This window comes from Hippoglossus stenolepis, chromosome 6 (assembly GCF_022539355.2).
Source record: "Hippoglossus stenolepis isolate QCI-W04-F060 chromosome 6, HSTE1.2, whole genome shotgun sequence".
Lineage (NCBI taxonomy): Eukaryota > Metazoa > Chordata > Actinopteri > Pleuronectiformes > Pleuronectidae > Hippoglossus > Hippoglossus stenolepis.
The window spans coordinates 21,902,311-21,924,921 of NC_061488.1; the positions used below are offsets into that span (position 1 = coordinate 21,902,311).

The window sequence follows — 22,611 nt, forward strand, 5'->3', positions numbered from 1 at the left end:
GTAACATCTGCCTTTTGTCTGGGAAACAATACAATCAACATCACTGCTGTGTCAAATGAAACAGCAGCAGTAGACTCGGGTCTATGTCGGCCCTGATTGGCAGTGATGGAAACAAGAAACCTGGGTGAGCGCGCTAATTAGGTAAGACAGCAAGGTGAGAGAGAGCTTCAGTTGTCAGTGCATTTGTGATGTTGAAATTGACGTATGGAGGGAAAAAGCAGAAAGGCAAACTCCTCTACTGGCAACCGGGAAGGACTCAACTGCCCTTTTTAAAGGTTTAACCGCCTTTAAAAACCAGAAGTATAGCTGCTAATTTCGGTATTAAAGAAGTCTAGTACACTGGAGTTGCAGTTCTCTGCCAGTGTAAATCTTTTGTATGGTCCTATCATGGGTTTGTGTTCCGCTGCCATCTTTCTGCTTGTTTCAAAAGTACAAAGTTCCATTGAAGCATCACAGGAAGTGGCTTCAATGGAGTTCTCTGATTGGTTGGCTGAAAAGAGGTTGACGACCAGAAGAGTGAAATGCACTTATTGAAATAATGACATCAGCATTTGTCTAGGTATTTTAACTTTGCAGGACTTGAAAGTAGATATGCAAGTAAATATGGAGATTAACTAAACAAGTATTTGGTGATAAATGTACAGGTTTAGATAGTGTGACAGTTAAAATGTACCAATACCCAACTGTTCCTTAACAACAGTCAACTGCATCTTGGTCAGGACGTGGCAGCAGTTAAAGGGATAGTTCACTGAAAAATTTAAATTCACTCATTATCTCCTCACCACTATGCCGAATGAGGGGTGGGTGAAGTGTTTGAGTCCACAAAACACTTCTGGAGTCCCAGGGATAAACAGTGTTGCAGCCAAATCAGAGATCCATGAAGTAACTGGTGACTCCTTCTTCAGACGTAAAAAAACAACAGGAAAAAAACATAAAATGCCTCCATACTGCTCGTGTGGTGTCATCCAAGTATCCAGAAGCCCCGGCATTCATATTCTACTCGAAACGGCAACATTTATACCATGTTTTAAGCCTAAAAGTCCACTAATATCTTCCTACGATGTGCATTCACGAACCATCGGACGTGCTGACGTCCGCTAGCTTAGCCACTTCTGGTGGACTTTTAGGCTTAAAACAAGATATAAATGACCTTGTTTCAAGACAAAAATAAATCTCGGGGCTTGTGGACACTTGGATGACACCGCATAAGCAGTATGGAGGCATGTTAAGTTTTTTGTTTTGTTTTATTACGTCTGAAGTCTAGGTCACCATTGACTTCAATTATTATGGATTCTGCTCTAACAAAGTTTACACCTGAGAATCCAGAAGTGTTTTGACGACTCAAACACTTCACCCACCCTCCATCGGAATAGTGGTGAGTAGATGATGAGTGAATTTTCATTTTTCAGTGAACTATCTCTTTTAAGATGACCATCCAGTTTGATCCTACCTCTACCCATATCTCTCATAGAGGTCACCATGTGTGAATGGCTGGTATGTCCTAAGGCAAACCTACTATATGAACAGTGTGTTCTTTATCACAGCTGCTCTTAATTTGCCGCTTGCTGTTCATCTTGGCATCGTGGCTCAGTTGTTAATGTCGCTGGATGTACATAACATCTGCTGCCCTCAGCAAGGGCAGGTCAGGGTAGTTAACATGAAGTTTGCACAGCATAGAAGAGCTGAATCATTTACTCAAAAACATAGCAAACTCTCTGCGGCTATTTCCTGTAGAGTTTGTCTCATGACACTGTGGGCAGACTGCAGGGTTCCCCCAAGGTTCCCCCATCACTGCAAGGTACGGCCCTTAAATGCAGCTGGTTGCTGGGTCATTGCCATAGAACACTTCAGATGTGTAAAAGGCACAGTATAAAATGCACCATGGGGATTTATAGGGTATTACAAAAAGTAAACCAGAATTGCACTCAACACACTGCATACCTCTGCTGAGGCCAAACAATCCTACGTCAACATCTGTATAGCTCTAATAATAGAAAAGTAAGAAAAAGGAAAAAGAATGTGGATCTGCACCAAACTCAAAGATCTCAACACCACTTTTTTCCAGAGAAACCAAAAGAAAGAAGCTCCATCGCACAATGTCAAAGACAGTGGTTAAAAAAGTGCCCATTTAATCGCTGTCGTACTAAGAAACCAATTAAAACAAGAAAGAAGGCTGCTAACTGTCAATGTTTTAAAATGTTACTGTTGTTGAGAACGAAATGCATTCAACACATTTAGGCCTTGAGGATACACACAAATCTTTTTAGTGAAATAGGACCAAAACTTTGTTTGTATTTAAAACAGTTAGCTCTGAGAACTTGGCTACACACCTATAGAGATGCTTAAATGCTTCAATATTTCTGTTGATATAATTGTTTAAGATAAAATATGATAAGATAAGATAAACTTTATTGATCCCACACTGGTGAAATTCACCCATTATAGCAGCAGTTAGTTATAATAACATACACAATAAAATACTAGAACATTTTATAATAATAATTAATTGAATACACTACAGGTGAAAATTTGTAGAGAAATGTACTTGAGTAAAGTGCAGTGAAACAGTATGATGACATGAGGATGTATACTGTAATTGTGCATATGTATAAGGAGATATTGAAAAAGGCTTACAGGTATAGAGCAAGCATTTACATTTACTTGCCAAGGTGGCAATCTATACACATTTCTCACAATACAATCCCATTTTACAGACTTCTCACATAAGCAGAGGGTAAATAAATACAGATTTAAATATATAAATACATAATATGAATATTGGTACATATAGATTATCATTTAAAAAGTAAAGGGAGTCACAGCATATACATTAGAGGCTCCTTGCATAGTTTTTTTTAATTTATGGTGAGGATTTCGTAAAGCAACGGAGCACCCACAGAGTAAATTTAATCTTTGACCTGATCAGTGTAAGTGTAGAGTTCACACTCTCCTTTTATTCCGTCTCTAAGCTGCTTGATGTTTCATTATATTTATCGCAAACTTGTTAATTGTGCACAATGTGTTTATCAGAAAAAATAGTCGCCTGCTGCCACTGGAAACAATGAGGGTTGAATAGCTGGACAGGAATCCACAACTACTGGACATGCTGGAAATTGGTAGAATTAAAGTCAGAGGAGTTTCACATGGCCATTTGATCCATTATCAAAATAAAGCATTCCATTCGGTACAGTAAGAAGGTGGAGAGTATGAGTAACATATCCTCAAACATGGCATGTGGTAACATTATGATTAAATTAATATAAACACAATCAGCCTGGTGTTGAATGACTTGAAATATTTATATGACTTATTGCAGCAGTCCTGCTCTACAACGTTTCAAATTGTTGCTGTGGAAATCAGTGTCTGTGTGCGCAGACCGCTGACTCCTTTTCATCTTCTTCTCTTCAAACATCATCAGACTGTGCGTCCTCTCTGTGGGCGACGGCACACCTGTGATGCATCACAACTATTTACAGATCACAGCTCCCTTGAAACTGTCCCTCGCCTGCTAAAAATAAATACCTCCGAGCTAGAGGAGTGGTGGAAAATGGATATCAGGTTTTTGATATAAACACATATATATAGGAGCAGGGGAAGGGCGAGGGTCGGGGTCTCGCTCACAATGCTTGGTTTTGTACGGGAAGACCCCCCGGAGGCTGACTGCGTCTGGAAACAGGGGAAAGAACACGGGACCCTGTCTGTTTGAACTGCACGCTCAAATGAGGGCTTAGCATAAATATTACCACCATGAGAAATAGGAGAATGTTATCACATGTGGAGCTTGTGTACACACACACACACACACACACACACACATGGTTGAAAATGTATGGTTTTACAAAGTGCCATACACAGACTCACGGAAAAGAGGAAAAGAGGACTCACCATATAAACAAGTGAGTAAAAGATTTATTAGATTTTAATATATTTAGGTACCTGGTGAAATTAAGTTGTTTTATATAAGTGAAACTAATTTTCCATATATTGTGCTCCACTGATAACTTGAATAGAATGTTTATTCCTTTAAGACCTAAGGCGCAGAATAAAAACGCACTTCAAGACCTAAGCATTTTTTTAAAACAACCCCGTAAACCTGAGGATTTTCTGAGGAAGGTACATAATTGCCAACATTTACAAACAGATAAAGATATAAAATAAATAATAGGCAAATGTGGAAAAAATAACTAAGATAAACAATAAAGTTGGCAGATTTGTAGAGAAAGGACTGAAGAAGCATGAATCAAAACAGCAATAAAATCGTAATATAGATTTTTTGTAGTTGTTTACAGTATTCTCAAGTCTTTGGTTCTCACTGAGACAGCGTGCCTCTGGCAGACATTGCATGTATTACTTTTCCCTCATTAATTAACCCCTCACCATGTATGTTTTCATGAAACAGGACTTTGATGTAACTTGTATAGGAAAAGACTTGAGACAGGCTATGTTGTCGGCTTACTGACACACTACAGGAAATGTGCAGATAATTTTGAAGTCGGCCGCAGTCCGAACAAGTCCTTTAAGAACGCACCTTTTTCGTGATCGGTCCTCATGTTCTATTTGCAATTGGGTCTTCTTTCATTCCCGGACTTAGTAAAAACCCAGTTTTCCAACACACTATAACTGGTCTGGTTGCATTATGGGTAATGTAGGATTTTCACAAGGAAGAAGAATCATTCGGTAAAAACAAAAAAGCCAATATCTCTTGTTCTGCTGCATTGATATTTGATCCTTTTTTCTTTAAATATCCAAGAATTTTAAATTTTTGCAGACTGCAACTGTAGAAATGTATACTAGGAAATAAACTGGTGCAGGAGGACAAAGAAATATTGCTTCGGTTCTTTTTTGAAGAAATAAATTTAGTTTTAACTTTCACTTTTTATTTAAGAAAAAAGAAAAATCCTTGACAGCAGAGGACTGAAGTGTTTGCTCAGAGACACAAAGACAATAAAGACAAATCTGGAGATGACCACAGGCTTAAACTGCAAAAACAAAAAGTTAAATGATACAAGTTCAGAGCACAAAACTATAGCAAACGTCAGGTTATATGGATCCTTAAATAAGCATACTGCTTTTCCTGATTAAAGATCCCACATAATTACAATTGCAGTCTTACATTCACAGTTCTTCTAGAAAAAGTTGCACTTAATGTACAAAACTGTACATTCTGACTGTCCCTTGCATCAGTCCAGGCACACATACCATATAGAGAAGGTCACCATGCATCAATCACAGCAAGGGTCGGCCTTCACCGTAACTGGTATCTAATAGCACCATTGGGTACATGATCTCTCTGTTGCTGTGTCGTTTGGAAGCTCAAAACCTACTTGCTGTGTCATGTAAAAATCACTTAAGTGCCACTAGAGGTCATTGTGTCTTTGAGGATTTATTTATACAGACTGTAGACTTTGCCTAACCTTTTATTAGAGACATTTAATAGTATTACTCTAACCATGGCTGTATGCTTTATAAAGATACACACTTAATAATCTTGTATGTAGAGTTTTTATACAGCTACAGTCATTGGTAAGAGTTATACAAGTGCTGAAAATGTATTCATGTTTCGAGATTGTTTGGTATTTCTTTCACATTAATAAAGATGCTAAGACATCACAGGAAATCATGTCGCCTAAATTAAAATTGATGATAAAGAATCTAGTTCCATACTTCCGAGTCTGATCCTGACTCATTATGTGAGACAAGGCCCTACATTTGACTACAGGTTATTTAAATACTTGACTCTACAAGCCTGTGAACGATTACACAAAGCAAAACAATATATTACTTGCATCATGTATATGTATACAAAATTGTATATATTATTATCAAATAATGCAGTGATAGTACCCTTCATACTCTTTATATATACTGTATAAACACACTATCAAGCTGTATGTTCTACATAAGTAAAAAATACTGTGTACAGTTACCATATAGTTTTTCAGGTCTATCAACAGTCTTGTGTTTCCAGTGGAAGTGATGACAAACTCCACAGACCTCTTGCGCACACATGCATTCTAAAGTTTAGCAAGATGCAATATGACTAGTCATGGTTGTTTTCATTTAGGTCCAGGTCAAACAGTACCTCCTAGAGGGGGCTCTAAACTGGAAAGACTTTGGAGGATATAGTATCTGCTTGATTTAATAAAGTCTAGACTGATAAACGTTGGAATATACAATAATTTGCACAAAAGGCGTCGATTTGACCCCCATCGCTTGCATCTGAATCACACAAGGATCTCTAAAGGGTTAGTATGAATAAAACAATTGATGACTGCAAGAGGAGAAAAGTGTTCACATGAGCACCAGACCATAGTTTTAACACAAGAACGTACAGTATAACTAAAGCCGGAGGCTAAAATCTTTTAGCATGTGAAGACTAAAAATAACCTCACCAGCGTCAGACTGGTTTTAAGAAAAACTTCTCACTTGACTTGTCAAATACAATGAACATTAGTTGATGCTATCTGTCTGTACTTTCTTTTCTTTCTATTCTCTGTGCCAGTCAGATGAAATCTATCAAACAGGCTTGCTGCCAAAACAGGAAATTCTGCATTTTTTTAACAGGACAACATGTCCGCAAACAAGGTTCCTTTAATCCTTTGACTGCTAATTGTTTTTAAAGGTTTCTTCACAAAGAGGAAATCGCTGCTTAACAAATAACATAAATCTTGTTTAGTTTGTTAGTTGTTGAGTTTTTTAGCTTATCACTAAATATATATATTTTTTACTATTTAAAACACACCCCTGGAACTAATAAAATACATCCCCTTAACAAGAATAGGTAAAGATATATTAAAACACTCATTATTCAGTCATGTGAAAATCTTGCTAAAATATGAACCATTGGCCATTTCATCTATGTGTTACGTTTTTTATGTATGTGAAAGCTCTCCAAGTTAATAATCCAAGACAAAACACTGCTCTTGAAACTCCCATAACATCTTATATCATATCATATCATGTGACATCACCATGAACCACATTGGCATTATGCACACCTAATCTGGCACGCCCCCTAACAAAGTGACATTACCTAAACATGCTAGAATCGGTTCACCAATCACAACAGAGAGGGCCAGCTAGCCAATCAGAGCCGACTGGGCTTTATCAGGAGGGGGGGCCTTAAAGAGACAGGAGCTAAGTGTTTTAGACAGAGGCTGAAAACAGGAGCTGCAGCAATGGACACTATGAGGAAGGCGATGTGTTTTCTGAACATTAGAGCATGGAAACCTTTTCAAGTAATAACCCAAATTAAAATTATCAACCAGAATATGAGCATAATATCCTTTAAACACTTGCATCAATACTTAGTCTTTCAATAGTGTGAAAGCCAATAGTGACAACAACTTGACAATGCAGCAGCAGTGGCAAACCTCCAAACTTCTTTTAATTAATTCAAAAAATTCTGCCCAAAATGAAAAATTCACAAAGCTCCTCCTGATACACAGCAAGCAGTCAGCGGAGGTGGCAGTCTGGGTTTCCAGGCAGCTTGTGTTATTTCTGGAAAACGAAACTTAATGTCTGCCAACGCAGCAGGAATGCTGATCATCAGGTTCAGTTTGATGTTCAGGATTTGGATTGTCAAGAATGATTTCACGTCCAACTTCCAGTAACCAGGACATTGTGGCTGTGATGAGAAACAAAAGACAGTGACTAAGGGTGAGGTTCATTTGGCATCACTTTCCTGGCAAAAACAAAAGAGAATCTGTGGACAATCACACACTACTGTATACGTCATACTTCAATGACTGTATTGCCGAACATCAGCATTTTACTGCTACAGTAGCCAAGGACCATACTTGCACTGCTGCAGTGGAAGGACACATCATCTCCTATCTTCTTCAAGAACACACCTACATTTCCAGTACACAAATATTCACTGTATCTCACCCTCCTCTACTGAAACCTAAACCACAGACATATTAAATCATACAGCAGCAGCTAAAGCAGATTTACAACAGAGTTCATCGTTTAACTTTGCTAACTTGCTCTCTCCCTGCTCTCATCCTACCTTCTGTGTCCGAACCTTGTCCTCTCACTACTGGGGTCCCTCAAGGTTCCGTCCTGGGTCCCCTCTTCTTCTCTCTATACACCAACTCTCTTGGCTCTGTCATTCACTCACATGGCTTTTCCTACCACAGCTATGCTGATGACACACAACTAATCCTCTCTTTTCCCCAATCTGAAACACAGGTAGCAGCACAAATCTCTGGCTGTTTGACTGACATCTCTCAGTGGATGTCTGCACACCATCTGAAAATCAACCTTGACAAGACTGAACTACTTTTCCTTCCAGGGAAAGGCTCTCCCACCCAAGACCTGACTATTACCTTTGACAACTCTGTGTTAGCCCCCACACAGACTGCTAGGAACCTGGGTGTAACACTCGACAGTCAACTCTCCCATACTGCCAACATTACTGCAACAACCCGTTCCTGTAGATACATGCTGCACAACATCAGGAGAATACGCCCCCTTCTCACTCAGAAGGCAGCGCAGGATCTGGTCCAGGCCCTGGTCATCTCACGCCTAGACTATTGCAACTCCCGCCTGGCAGGTCTACCTGCTAGTGACATCCGACCTCTGCAGCTCATCCAGAATGCAGCAGCTCGACTGGTCTTTAACTTACCTAAATTCACTCACACTACTCCGCTTCTCCGCTCCCTTCACTGGTTACCAGTAGCTGCCCGCATCCATTTCAAAACACTAGTACTTGTGTACCGTGTTGCGAACGGATCGGTTCCAGTCTACATCCAGGACATGGTCAAACGCTACACCCCAGCCCGTTCACTCAGCTCTGCTTCTGCCAATCGACTTGCTGCTCCCTCACTGCGAGCTTACCACTCAACAAAATCACGACTGTTTTCTGTCCTGGCTCCTAAATGGTGGAACGATCTCCCCAACACCATCAGGACAGCAGAAAGTTGACACATCTTCCGCCACAAACTAAAAACACATCTCTTCAGACTATACCTTGGATACATTTTTTTTTTTTAAATAGCACTTTAGTAGCACTTATATGCACCTACATATAGCACTTTGTAGTTTGGCTTTCTTGAAGAAAATTGTACTTTCCTGATTCTTGTTGTTCTGGGTTTGCACCCTCATGGTTGAATGCACATATTGTAAGTCGCTTGGATAAAAGCGTCAGCTAAATGAAATGTAATGTAATAATTAACTTTGACAGAGCCGATTGAAACAGTGGTGTACTGGGTGTGGAAATTTAGAAGTCATTGTTCCAGCATGTTTTCTCTACTGCAGGTAAATTTCCTTGAACTGAAACAAATATGATCACACCTTACAGCCTTTAAAGATACAGACACACAGCATAGAGAGTTTTGTGGAAACAGGTGAGACTTTCTTCCTTCAAGTCACAAGACTAACCTGTCCCTCAGGAGATATGTATTAATGTTCTATGGCTGCACAGGAACAGAGAGGATGCTGTTTGGCTGTAGTAGTCAGTACAAGGACCATGAGCTGAGATTGTTTTGTCATCAGCTGTTTCCAGACTCAAAGAGGAAATCTCGAGCAGAATTTTATAATTTCATGACTTTATTTTGAAAGCCTTTTGTCATGTTGGCTGCCTCTTATTGCTCAGGCTCTGTATTTTCCATACCTGTCCGCCAGATGTCCCTCCTCAAATTATGTTGTTTGTCCAGAACATTAGTCTCAGACCTGCTGACATGGTTAAGCTCTTCACTTTCACTGCAATACTTTTCTTTTTTTCTGCCCCATCTTTGCTTTATATAGGTATAGGTGACCTTAAAACGCACCAAACATGGAACACAACAACACAGAAGGAGGTGGAAGCGATGGGTATTTCCTCCCCAAAGTGTTTACAGTCAACAGGAGACGTGAGCCATGTGATTTCCCTGTGTGTACGGTACCAGCTTCCCCCATTTACAGTATGTGGACCAAGCACATGCAGAAACAGACTTGTGCACACTTCCATGCTTACAATGACCCAGACAGAGATGCTGCGAGATAAAACTTTTATCTTTTTGAGATTAAGTGCAATGCATTCCCTCCCCTGAATTTTCTACAAATTGTGCGAATGGAAATCCTTTCTGAGAACTTGTGTGTAAAACTCTCACGTGGAACATATTTTTACCATCAACAGCAGCCATGATGCGGGTGTAAATTTTTGGCATCACAGACGACCGGGCCTCTTGGAAAGGAATGTTGTCCTGCACCTCCTGCCATTCAGGTAAATACATAAAGGCTGACGACTTCCTCCTTTGCTCTGTATATTACCAGCTGTCGCTTCACACTCACCTGTGGCATTGAGAGACAAGAAAGCAGAGAAACCGAAGGTAGATATGTAGTATGATAGGCAGAGGGCTTGACAAGAAGAGAATTAACAGTAAGAAGCTACCATTGCCTCTCAGCATGTCTGTGTCCAAGCCGGAGGAGCAGCTTGTTCAAGAGCTGAGCTGTCCCATCTGCCTTCAGCTCTACTCCAACCCAGTGGTTCTCCCCTGTGGGCACAACTACTGCCGAGCTTGCATCTGCAAGTCCGTGGACGTCACGGACAAGTGTGGCGAAACGTTCCCACGTTGCCCGGAGTGTCGAGAGGAGTTTGAGGGCGCGGGCTCCCTCCAGAAGAACTTCAAACTCTGCAGCATCATTGAGGGTTACCAAGCCACCATACCGCATCTGGACATGCAGCACGACACTTTGCCCGAGACCATGCAAGTTCACTGCGACTACTGCATCGACCAGCCAGTGTTGGCTGTGAAGTCCTGCCTGAAGTGTGAGGTGTCCCTTTGCTCCAGGCACCTTCAGAGACACCATGAGAAGGAGTCATTCAAAATGCATGCCGTGGTGGAGCCTCTGAATGAGCTGGGGGTGAAGGGCTGCGCTGTCCACCAGCAGCAACTCGAGTACTTCTGTTCCAATGACATGACCTCGCTGTGCGGCACATGCTTCCTACAGGGCCATCACCAGAACCATGATGTGCTCACCTTCAGCGTGGCCGAAGAAGAGATGAGGCGGGCACTGGCGAGCCGCAATAAGGTAGTTTTAAATTGCTTTTACAGGCTTTAACATGACTTTTACTATTACTCCGTTTTTTAAAACATCTATAATGTGTGGAACCGGTGTCAAAAGAAAACGTTTGACTTTCACTGATCAAATTCCTAAATAATTAAATAATTGACAAGACGTTTGCTGGATGGATTGTAATTTGGTATTATTATGAGAGAATTACAGACACTAGGATGAAATTGGTGCCCATATATTAATTTGGTCACGGTAGGTAAGTGTGAAATCTGTTAAGTATTAAGTACCATTTGACAAACATGGACAAAAAGAATAATAGAAGGACACTCAGTAACAGTCCCCTTAAATTCAATCAAACCACACCAGATTTCGCAGACATTCATAGATATTAGTTCACTGAATCTGACAGATTTCTTTGATAAAGATTCATTAATTTTTTTCCATGAAGAAACGCTAAAATGTGGAAAAACGTTCAACCTGACAATGTTAAAGAAAGTGAAAGAAAGTTCCTGGATCTGCCCCCTAATCCAGCTCCACACCAAAATGTAATGTGTTGGGTTGTTTATGTGTAATCTTGCTTGCAAACACACAAACAAATAAATGGACCGTGTTGAAAACATAACCTCCTTGGCCGAGGTAATGAACAATAATTAATGTTAACTTTCGTCTAAATAAAACTCCAGTTTTCCAGTGACTGGCTGCTACGTGGAAACCAATTGATGACAACAATGCAAAAGACTCGAAGAACCTGTTTAAGTAACAATGATAACATGAGATCTCAGTTCCAGGTGACTGAGTTAAATGCAGAAGTGCCGAGCCCTTGTTCCAAAAAGTCAAAAATGATATCAAGATAAAAACATGAATATCAATCAATATAATAATGTCATAATTGTATTCATTTTGAGTTTAAAGCCTGATATCTGCTGGTTGTGGGTTTAAACTCTTCTTATGTGAGCAGAGACAAATTTTAATTGTGTGTTATACCTTCTAACTGTGCTTACACAACACATAAGCTATTTTAATAATTATTGAACCTTTGCTATATTGTTATTGATGATAATTATATTGTGATTATTATTTATATTAGTTTTTTTGCCCAGCCCCAACAGTAATGTTGTCAATTCACAGAGATCATGGGAATGGAAGAGCAGCTGTGAGAGTGTGACATGAGAATATGCTCTCTGTGTTTTCCCCGAGTCAGAAAAGAACAACCAGTCATTCCAGATTTTCCTCCTGCTGTGTTTAACACACACATGCATTAAATGTGTGTTTGCAGCTTGTGTCCTGCAGGCTGCAGATGACCGAGACTCTCCTTCAGAAAACGGCAGAGGAGCAGGGAGCCTCCGAAGCCATAGGTGACAAACTGATCAACAAGGCTGTCTCACTCATGGACAGTATGGCTGCACTCGTGGACAGGTAATAGATTGTACATGTGCGGGTAGAGATTAGCCTCAAGCAGATACACTGACGTATTGAAGGATGTTTTTAAACGCTCTGTATTTCCTGAATCGGTGTCGTATATCATAAGTAATAATTATTTTTTATGTGAGAGCTTTGTGCTAGTCTCTTTGTCCTCCTCTCACCGGTGTGACGTCAGACTCTGATGGCAAATGCGGGTTTGGTTGCTGATGTTTCCAGGCCAAATCTGAACAAAGCAGACCCACACAGTCCACAGCAAATGTTTTGACTTAAACTCTTGATAAATAATATGTCAGCACACTTTTTTATTTGTCAAACTTTGACTTGGCTCACTTAGACACTGAGCACAGCGGATGACAGTAAATATGTTAGTGGAACTGTCATTCAGTTGCCTTATGTCAGTTTATTAATAGTATCAAGTCACAATTTGTGTCTAAAATAGAATTCTTTTAAATTAGTAAGATATAATAACTTTATTTTAAAGGGAAAAATGAGTAAACTTCATTATCATATAATGGTGGCTGAACAGAGTTTCACAGGATTTCTCTGCCTTTGTCACTGATTGAACAATAACAGACGTTCCTTCTTAAGGCTGGACAAGCCAGATCAGGGAGTGACTGTAGATTATAACTGAAATAAGATTTAATCTAATCAATGAGGTTCAACTGCATTTTATTGCTTAGGAGTAAACCTTTTCACTGAAATATGATCAGTGAACTAACGTCAGGGATTAGTCAAAGTTTTACTAAATGTAGGATGTCTCATTATTCCTTAGTTATAAAGTCTGTCTGTAGTAAGTAGTTGAATAGAAATGCTAGTAGTTTATAATTAAACTGAATAACTCTTGTGGGTGGAACACCATTATGATGTGACCTGTTTTAACCTCCTATTGATGTACTATTGTTGTTTTGCTTTCAGGTACAGGGAGCGTCTGCATCTGCTTTTGGAGGAGGAGAGAGGCCAGCGCAGGAATAGCTGGCAGCACGGAGTGAGTGCACTGGAAGAGCAACAGCAGCAGTTACTGGATGCCCAGCGAAGTGCAACACAGGCCCTGAGTGAGACTGACACATGTGTCTTCATACACAGGTATAACAGAACTAAAGTAATTCTCTCTGTAAAGTCTACTTGTAAAATAATAAGGCTTCAGAGCTGAATTACAAAGCTTTTATTTTGAAAAGTTGTGAATTTGGGTCAAAGGATTGTGTGGATAGTAAAATGTGTCACACATACAGTATGAGTTTAGAAATTGTATCTCAGTCCCTATATAAACATATGCTTGTTCATGTTTGTGGAAATGAAGTGAGGAACCTTCTCTGCTCATTAGGTTCCTGATGATTGAAAATCAGCTGAGAAAGGTTGTCGAAGTCACCCTCCCCTCCACAATCCCATCAAAGGCACCGCTCAACACCAGGCGTCTCCAGACAGGCCTCAAAACCCAGGACTTCCGCTCAGAAATGAACCTCTTCCTGGATTCTCTTCACATCATCCTCAACCCGCTTGACCTCACCTTCAACATCTTCACCGCCCATCCCAGCCTGATCATGTCCAATGATCTGCGTACGATCAAGTACAGCTCCAGCAAGCAGGCATACCCAGAGCACACGGAGCGTTTCACAAGTGCACCACAGGTTCTGTGCAGCCAAGGTTTCTCAAGTGGTGAGCATGTATGGGTGGTGGAGGTGGGGGCCAACAGCATGTGGTCACTGGGCGTGTGTTACAAGAGCATCCCGCGCCGTGGAGACCACAGTCGTTTGGGACACAACTCTGTGTCCTGGCGACTGCAGTGGAAAAACGGCAAGCTGACAGTGTGCCAGTCCTCCTCTAATGTGGCTCTGGGAGAAACGACTACCAATCCGCTATGCATTGAGGTAGCGTTGGACTATGAGGGCGGCACGTTATCGTTCCACAGCACCAAAGGGCGCAGGGATCACCTGCATACCTTCAGGGCTGTGTTTAGGGAGCCAGTTTACCCAGTGTTCAGTATTCTATCAAACACACCAGAATCCTGGATCACTCTGAACAGTGGGGTGTGAAATGTCATTTTTTAAATACTTTCCTTGCATATTTGTCTGTTCAACCAAGTAAACTGGCCTAAGACCTGAGGTGGAGGAAGTTCTCAAACAACAAAAGTACAAATAAATAGACTAAAATGTTCCCAAGTAAAAGTTAAATTACCATAGTAATTTTTCTACTTGACTAAGTGCTGTTAAATGTAGTTAAAGTATTAAAAGTAAAAGTACTTGCTGAGTGAAGCCTGTTCTCTAATGCAACACTCTACTTCATCATTATGGTTGAGTCTCGGCATCTTCCAGATCTATGTTAGATGTTGGTTCACCAGTGATGCTACTGCTGCAGTGGGCGGGTTCTAATGTCACGTGCGCGCTCTGATTGGACCAGTGGACCAGTTCCCCTCTTGTTATTGATTACTTTAAAACATTTAAAAACCCAACATCAATTTGTAACACAATGTATTGTAAACATGTTGCAAGAAGAACATTTGCTGATATGGAGTAAAAGTGAAAAGTACCTGAAAATAAATCTACTTAATATGCTATACACCATTTTATGATGCCATGCTATTAAAGTGTTTATTTACTATTAAGCATGACTGCATTACTAAAATTACTAATCATATGAGATCATTTGTTTACAATAATTGTTTTTGTTTCTCATGATCAGGATCATTTTTGTGGAGTATGTATGCTGTTTAGATCTGCTTCTAAATCCTCTCCCACGTTACAGTAAACACCTCTGTCTAAATTACTCAGAGCGAGATCATTACAGACCTGTTTCTAATTGACCTTTCCTCAGTACACTTCTATGGAAAATTCTTCAGAACCAGCTTCTTGTTTGTTGAACCAATAACAGCATTTTAGAAAAGCAAACCTCAGCACTGACGCAGCACTGACATTTGTAAAATGACCTGCGAATCAGAGTGGATGTGTTAAATGTCATTTCTCTCTCAGATTTCAGTGCAGCTTTTGATATGATTGAAGATTTTAATTGACCGACTTGAGAAATGGGTTGGATGCTCGTGACCTGTGTAATTGCAGTTGTTGTTTTTTCATGATTCATGCTTCCACTGGGTAACCTCACTATGTCAGTTGCTGACAATACACAGCTTTTTTCAGTGAACTGGATGCTCTTATTGCCTGCCTCATGGACATGAATGTATGAATAGGTAACATCTTTTTAAATCTAAATGAGGATATAAAAAAACAGAGGTAGGCCCCAAAATAGCAAGATAATATACCTGCTCTATGTTTGATAGTCTCAGCAAATTGATGAAAACACATTCTCATTTTAAAAAGGTATAATAAAATATCCTTTTTTAAACTCTTTAAGTCAGATTTTTTTTTAACTCAGATTCTACAATGCTCATTTACACTTAACAATTTAGACTGTCGTAATTTTCTTTTTTACTGTATTACTAAAAAGTCAAAAAAAAAGCATCAACTATTTCAACTCTTTTAGAATTGATTTTAAAGGTTGAATTTGTTTATAAAGGATCTTACTCTTCCCTACATCTTTCCGTTTGACGGATGCAATGGAAGGGGGTGGGGTGGGGTGGGGTGGGGGTACAATAGATTAAAAGTCTTTGCAATGAAATGTCAAATGTTGTTTTCATTTTGAAATCATTATACGATTGCATTTACATTTTTGCATATACCATTAAAAAATCAAGTTACACTATTCATGTTTCTTCCTATTTTCAAATTTGTGTTAATGTTTGATTAATGTCCACTGCACGACTTTGAAAATCAAATGTCACCGTTTTTATATGGTCACAGTTAAAATAAAACTGAAAACTGCCCTGATGTGTTTTCATTTCATTTCTTTTTACTGAAATATGACACGTGGAAAATAAAAAGCCTGATATCGCTATTGCTGAATTCTAATTTTATTTTAACATTTTATTTTAAAGTAATATAGTCTGCTGTAGGCTTCCACAGATTTAAAAGTTCATTAATTCAAGCGAGGGCAAGTGTTTGACACTGGGGTTGCCAGGTTGGGCCGTAAACAGGTAACTAATAACGACTCGAGCATAAAGGATTTTACTTGAATACACATGATTTTAATTAAATACACATTTAAACACATTCAGATGAATCTTCTTCATGAACCCTTTATATTATTTGCTCAATCTCACAGATAAACACAGTCTGGGTTTCACACATCACCACGAGAGGGGGATGGTTGAGACGAATCTGGCAACCCCGACCCCATCTGTCACAGATTCTGTGCCCGTGCAGGACGCTAACATCATCTTTTCATGACGCTGTCATCCCCGTCCATTCGCAGAGGTGACACTTTACCCACACAACCATGGGCTCGGGGGAGAGTACAACCAGAAAGGTGTCATTCGGTGTGGACGACGAGGACAGAGTCCGGATTCTCCGTGGAGTCAAGGTAATGCTAATCTAGCTAGCGCTTGATAAGCCATGCTAATCTTTTTATATGGAAGTCTACGGTGCTGCCCGGTGCTAACTAGCTGTTAGCGTGTGGCCGGTACAGCTGACCCGGTGGCCCACGGTTCCCTCCGGATGACAGGGAGCGTGGCGCCGGTTAAAGCTGGAGGAGGAGGAGGAGGAGGATGTGAGGAGAGAGGCAGTGACAGGTTGATCGACCTGGGGCTATTTCAACATACCTCTTATTCCCTGCACCAGACCTCAGCCCTAATACGCTACAGGGTAGCAGTGTGCCTTGCTCGTCGGCTCAGGAACCCATCTGGCATGTGATTAGTGTCTTTTAGCAACATTCAACGTGCTCTGGTAAATTCGGCGTGGTTATTAACCACCTAGCAGGACCAGGACCAGTGGAAGTCCCACATTTCCACAGCGCACCAGGTCCTGTCCTGGTTTGCTAACACCAGGGCGTCCAGGTCGCACCTTGGTGAATCAAGTGTTAACCTTCGCCGGTGCTTGAGGTGAACATGTCGGCTGCACTGTGGATGTGATGCAAAGTCAACACAGAGATAATCGTATGCCTCATGGGCGTAGCGGAGAGAAACTCGGTGCTTTTACGTTTTCATTTTTTCGCATGAGGTTTGATGTTGTGAGCCTCCTGACAGCGCTGCCTTCCAGTGCTGTTGGATTTGTGGGAATTTCGCCCACTGCAAGTCATGACCAACCAATGACTCGATGATATAACCTTGTATGAAGCCACAAATATAACACTGCTCAATACTGAAACCTTTTAAATATAGTTAATCGTGGGGACTTTAAAAAATATCTATTTTGTCCAGTTGAGTTAGGATTATGGCTTGTGTGCACATTTAATCAAATTACAATAGAGTTCGATTGAGATCACTAGGGCTGCAACTAATCATTATTTTCATCATCACCTAATTAATCAACAGTTTTTTAAAGTAATTGTTTGAATTATTATGTCTATTACATGATGGGAAAGAGTTACATGTTTGTCCACTGATCAAGTGAGGTCATCAAATGTCACATTTTATGTTCAACAGTCCAAACTCCATTGATATTCAGTTTAATATGAAGTATGAAGAAGAAAAACATTAAACCCCTCATTTAAGAAGCTGAGAACAGCAAGAAAATATGACTAGTTAGTCAGTAAAACAATTGCAGGTTAATTATCTGTTAATTTAATTATCGATTAATTGGCTAATAGTTACAGCCCTAGCCTATGGGCACATACCCCAGTGCATTTGTATGATGTCAAGACACAGATTTAGTTGAATTTTCAATAGCACTATAACATAAATGTAAACAGTTTTAAAATAGGTACCTTGACAGAATGCAAAGACTATTGATGTATACAGATATCTTTAGTTATTTTACATTTATTATTATTATTTACAAATATATCAGTATTCAGTACACCTTGACCCTCACAGCCTTTTGGATGTGTTTACATGTGGAGCACTCTCCTGACCCCATCTAACATCAGTTAAAGGGATAGTTCACTGAAAAATGAAATTGCACTCATTATCTACTCACCACTATGGCGATGGAGGGGTGGGTGAAGTGATTGAGTCCACAAAACACTTCTGGAGTCCCAGGGATGAACAGTGTTGCAGCCAAATCAGAGATCCATGAAGTAACTGGTGACTCCTTCTTCAGACGTAAAAAAACAACAGGAAAAAAAACATAAAATGCCTCCCTACTGCTCGTTTGGTGTCATCCAAGTATCCAGAAGCCCAGACATTCATATTCTACTCCAAACGGCAACATTTACACCATGTTTTAAGCCTGAATGTCCACTGATATCCTCCTCAGAGCAGTGGTCGCCAACCCGTCGATCGCGATCTAGCGGTCGATCTCGCAGTCTTCACTGTCGATCTCTGGACTCACTGTCTGCGTCGCGCCGCAGATCAGCTGTATGTCGGTTGTCTGTTGTTCACACGGCAGCGTGTCATTTACCGGCGGCGGAGCTGCAGGTTTATCTCCTGCTTTGCCTTCGAAACAAGTCGATTCATGTACTAAACTAAACACCAGGACTCTACAGTCTGAAGACGAGCATCTTCAGGTCTGTCAATAACAATCAAAGCCCCGTGAGATCAAATGAATGGATTCAGAAAGTGAAACGCTGGAGTGCTTTTACTTTGAAACGAGCACGGGAAGTGTTGTAAATACGTTTGTGTCATAGAAAGATAAACGTTGTGTTTCACAGAATAATAAACAGAGAAAATTATATTTCACCTGAGTTTTAATGTTTATAAACGTGCATTTTAAAATGTTAAAACCACTTTCTGTGTGCATTTCAAAATAAAAGCACACCAGCGTTTCTGTTGACGGAATCCATTCTTTTGTTTGAAAAGTTTTTTTTATTGTGAAATATTTGCAGGAGCGGAAGATGCACATCTTCATACTGTATAGTACTGGTGTTTATTTGAGTACAAGGGACTTCTTTCATACAAGGAAAAGGTCATATTTATGACCATATTCAAGGCAAAGCCTATATGTAAAAACATTGTGCTGCAGGAGCAGCTCCTCTGCAGAACATATTGTTGAACTGAAGCTAAATATTGTGCACTGAACAGATGCTGTAAATATGAATTGATATAAATGTGAATTTAGTGCATTGAATAGATAAAGTTGCACAACTGCCTTTCTTTGTGTATATTTATGATCGTACATTCAGCCTTTAACAGAAATTGCATCAACATGACTCTCCTAAGTGGGTTTCTTGGAAGATATCAGGGTGGTAGATCTCGGTTTACGTTTGGAATTAAAAAGTGATCTTGGGCTCGAAAAGGTTGGTGATCACTGTCCTCAGAGGGTTAGGGGTCACGTTCTCACGGACACACCAGAAAACTGTACGCACTCTAGCCCAAGGGCACGCACGAGGTGCGCGTTCGTATCGCTACGTCCGCTAGCATCGCTATAAATGTAGTGGACATTTAGGCTTAAAACACGGTGTAAATGACGCAGTTTCAAGTGGAATATGAATGTCGGGGCTTCTGGATACTTGGATGACACCACACAAGCAGGATGGAGGCATGTTATGTTTTTTTCTGTTTTATCACGTCTGAGGAAGAATTCGCCTTGGCTGCAACACTGTTTACCCTTGAGACTCCAGAATTGTTTTGTGGACTCAAACACTTCATCCACCCCTCCATCGCCATAGTGGTGAGTAGATAATGAGTGAATTTTCATTTTTCCGTGAACTATCCCTTTAAGATATCACCGTGTGGTTTATATTTGATCTCTTTTTATTCCACTTGTATTCAAGTACCCACAGAGAATGTGTGAATGTCTGTGTTGCGATTGAATCTGTAGCATTCCTCCTCTCTGAGGACTTTTTGGATCAAATTGCCAAATTTCAAGGAGGATTTGAATTCACCTTTAGACCTAGCTTTATATAGTCATCCAAATGCAAGCTTGTCAAAGTATAACAACCATTGGATTGCAAATGATAAACCACATAAGTTTAATGTTAATAGTTGTGTTACTTCAATGCATCACAGTGATTGTGAACTTGTTTGTTAAAATGTAAAAAGCAAAAACAAAGAGGCTTACAGATAATGATTTGGCAGCACTGCCTGAACATTCACATGCTATGAGTCATAGAAACAGTGAGTCAGTGACTCCAGTGGTTTTTGGTGTAGCTAAGTTTAACCATTTCCTTGGAGACATGTACGCACGCAGGCACACACACACACACACACACACACACACACACACACACACACACACACACACACACACACACACACACACACACACACACACAAACGAAGTACAGCTGCAATGATCCTGGGTTTTTGGGGGATACTTGGCCGTTTCATGTGTTTTTCCTCAAGCCAAAGGATTAAAAAGATGAAAGAATGATTTTCATTTGAATAAAGATGACACCACATGATGTGCATGATATGCTTCATAGTCTAGTAAACTTTTATTTGGTTGTTTGAAAGGGAGGCCTCCCATTGTTATGTGATGAAAACAAAATGAGGAAGAAAAAAGCGTTTAATTTCTGTGCAGTTCTGTGTTGATTCTGTATCTCTAGCCCACCCATCCTTGTCATTTTCTAATTTGCCCTGTATCCCCTCTATTTAGCTGTCAGAAGATGTTCTACAGAGGATGAGGGGAGTAGCCAACATTGCTCCAGGACGCACACCATCAGCAAACTCAAGCGCTCAGAAAGACACAGGTACCATTCACCTTTTGGCCAGGGTGTCCATTATCTGGCTGCATTGTATTCCTCTTTTATTAGAGCTGATCTGGCAGGTTGCATCTCTGGAGCATGAAATGCACATGTAAACAAATGCCTGTGTGAATTGTCAGTTGACTGAATTATAACAACTTACATCCTACATTTACTAATGAACACGGTCCTGCTCATGTCAACACTTTTGAGAAAAAAAACAAACAGCGTATGGCAGAGCCAACATATAGAGACAAACAATCATGTTCCACCACTACATTCACACCTGGGTTTGTTAATAAATGTAAGCTGCACGTGTGGACAGTAAGAGAAAGGCAGACTAACCCAGGGAACACCCTCACAGACATGAGGAGGACATGCAAACTTTGTGGTGTGCTCTTTACATACTGTCAACACAGGTACTTACAGTGATTGTACTTGCACTCATTGTGTGTCCTGCAAAAGAAATTCAAAAAGTGTTTTTAGTAATTAAACGTGTTGCAGAATAATTACAGATTAAGACGTGACAGGTGAATGCCAGCACAGATTTTAGACACATCAAGGTCAGTTGACTCAAACTGAAGTGCAGCACTTACACAGTCGTACATGTGTAATGTCTTTTGTTGTCACGGTGGATATAAAAGGAACTGCAGTACAAATTGGAGGCATGAACATTGAAAGACAAGACAATAATAATAATGATAATCAGTAAACATGGAACAGTTAATCAATAGAAATCTAGTAATTACTGTATTGACCCGTTTATCAGATTACCATGGTTATAAGAGCACCCTAACTCTTTTTTTCCAAAACAAGCTCTTGGAAACAATGATATGAATATATAAAAAATGAACTCTTTGAGGACCAGGGCTGATGTTAATCCAAATATAAGGCTAAATTTAATGTAAATCTCTTATTTATCTTTTGTCTCTCAGGCACTTACTGTCACACTCTTCTGTCTGGCTCTGAAGAGGATCATTGTCTCTGATAGTTATATCCATCAGTCTCTTTGAGCTCATTATGGCAGCTGTCACAAGGATAATCTGGGTTGTCTAAGACTTTTACTTCTGCTGAACTGCAGAGACACTATAAATAGACTTGAGAAACTCGCTAGTCCAGCAGCAGTAAAACAACAACGACATCGGTTGTGTAATTGTTATTACACCAGTACTGTCTTTATTCCAATAGTCTTAGTCCCCCACATTTTTAAATGTAATTTTCGGGAAGGAAACTGAATTATATCTGAAATGATAGCTTGTCTTCTGTAAAAAGTGTTTTACACTTGATACCCTTTCTGTATTTGTGCAGGTGCCTCTGGCAGTGCCAGCTCAAGCCCCCAACCTCCGCAGAGCTCACAGCGCCGCGCCCAACCCAGCACCCCGCCCAACCCCCCGCCCAGCACCCCGTCCAACACTAGCAAACCAGAAACTAAAGACGACCAGAGGAGGTGGGTTTGAATGACAAACATTGACTTATATCTGTTAATATGTTATACGTGTTAAAATTCCATTTGCTGATAGTGGCTTACAATGTCTCTTTCTCCTGCTCCTGCCTTTGTACATTTTCTGGTGAAGTAATTGA

General features: G+C 40.2%; 2 protein-coding genes across 3 annotated transcripts in view; both read left to right on the forward strand.

The window, feature by feature from the left end:
- The first annotated feature begins 10,262 nt into the window (after positions 1-10,262).
- Positions 10,263-15,962, forward strand: LOC118111579 (E3 ubiquitin/ISG15 ligase TRIM25). The gene is made up of 4 exons (XM_035160283.2): positions 10,263-11,016; positions 12,278-12,417; positions 13,339-13,506; positions 13,745-15,962. Exons 1-4 carry the CDS (start codon positions 10,327-10,329, stop codon positions 14,451-14,453), a joined length of 1,707 nt encoding a protein of 568 aa, XP_035016174.1. The 5' UTR covers positions 10,263-10,326; the 3' UTR covers positions 14,454-15,962.
- Positions 15,963-16,627: 665 nt separating this feature from the next.
- The window catches only part of chchd6a (coiled-coil-helix-coiled-coil-helix domain containing 6a), a 97,379-nt gene continuing 91,395 nt past the window's right edge, over positions 16,628-22,611 (forward strand). For both annotated transcript variants that reach the window (XM_035159782.1, XM_035159783.1), the window contains exons 1-3: positions 16,628-16,830; positions 20,943-21,036; positions 22,339-22,477. In XM_035159782.1, coding sequence (XP_035015673.1) covers positions 16,747-16,830; positions 20,943-21,036; positions 22,339-22,477 — 317 coding nt within the window. In that variant the 5' untranslated portion in view covers positions 16,628-16,746. The remainder of the gene's footprint in view (positions 16,831-20,942; positions 21,037-22,338; positions 22,478-22,611) is intronic.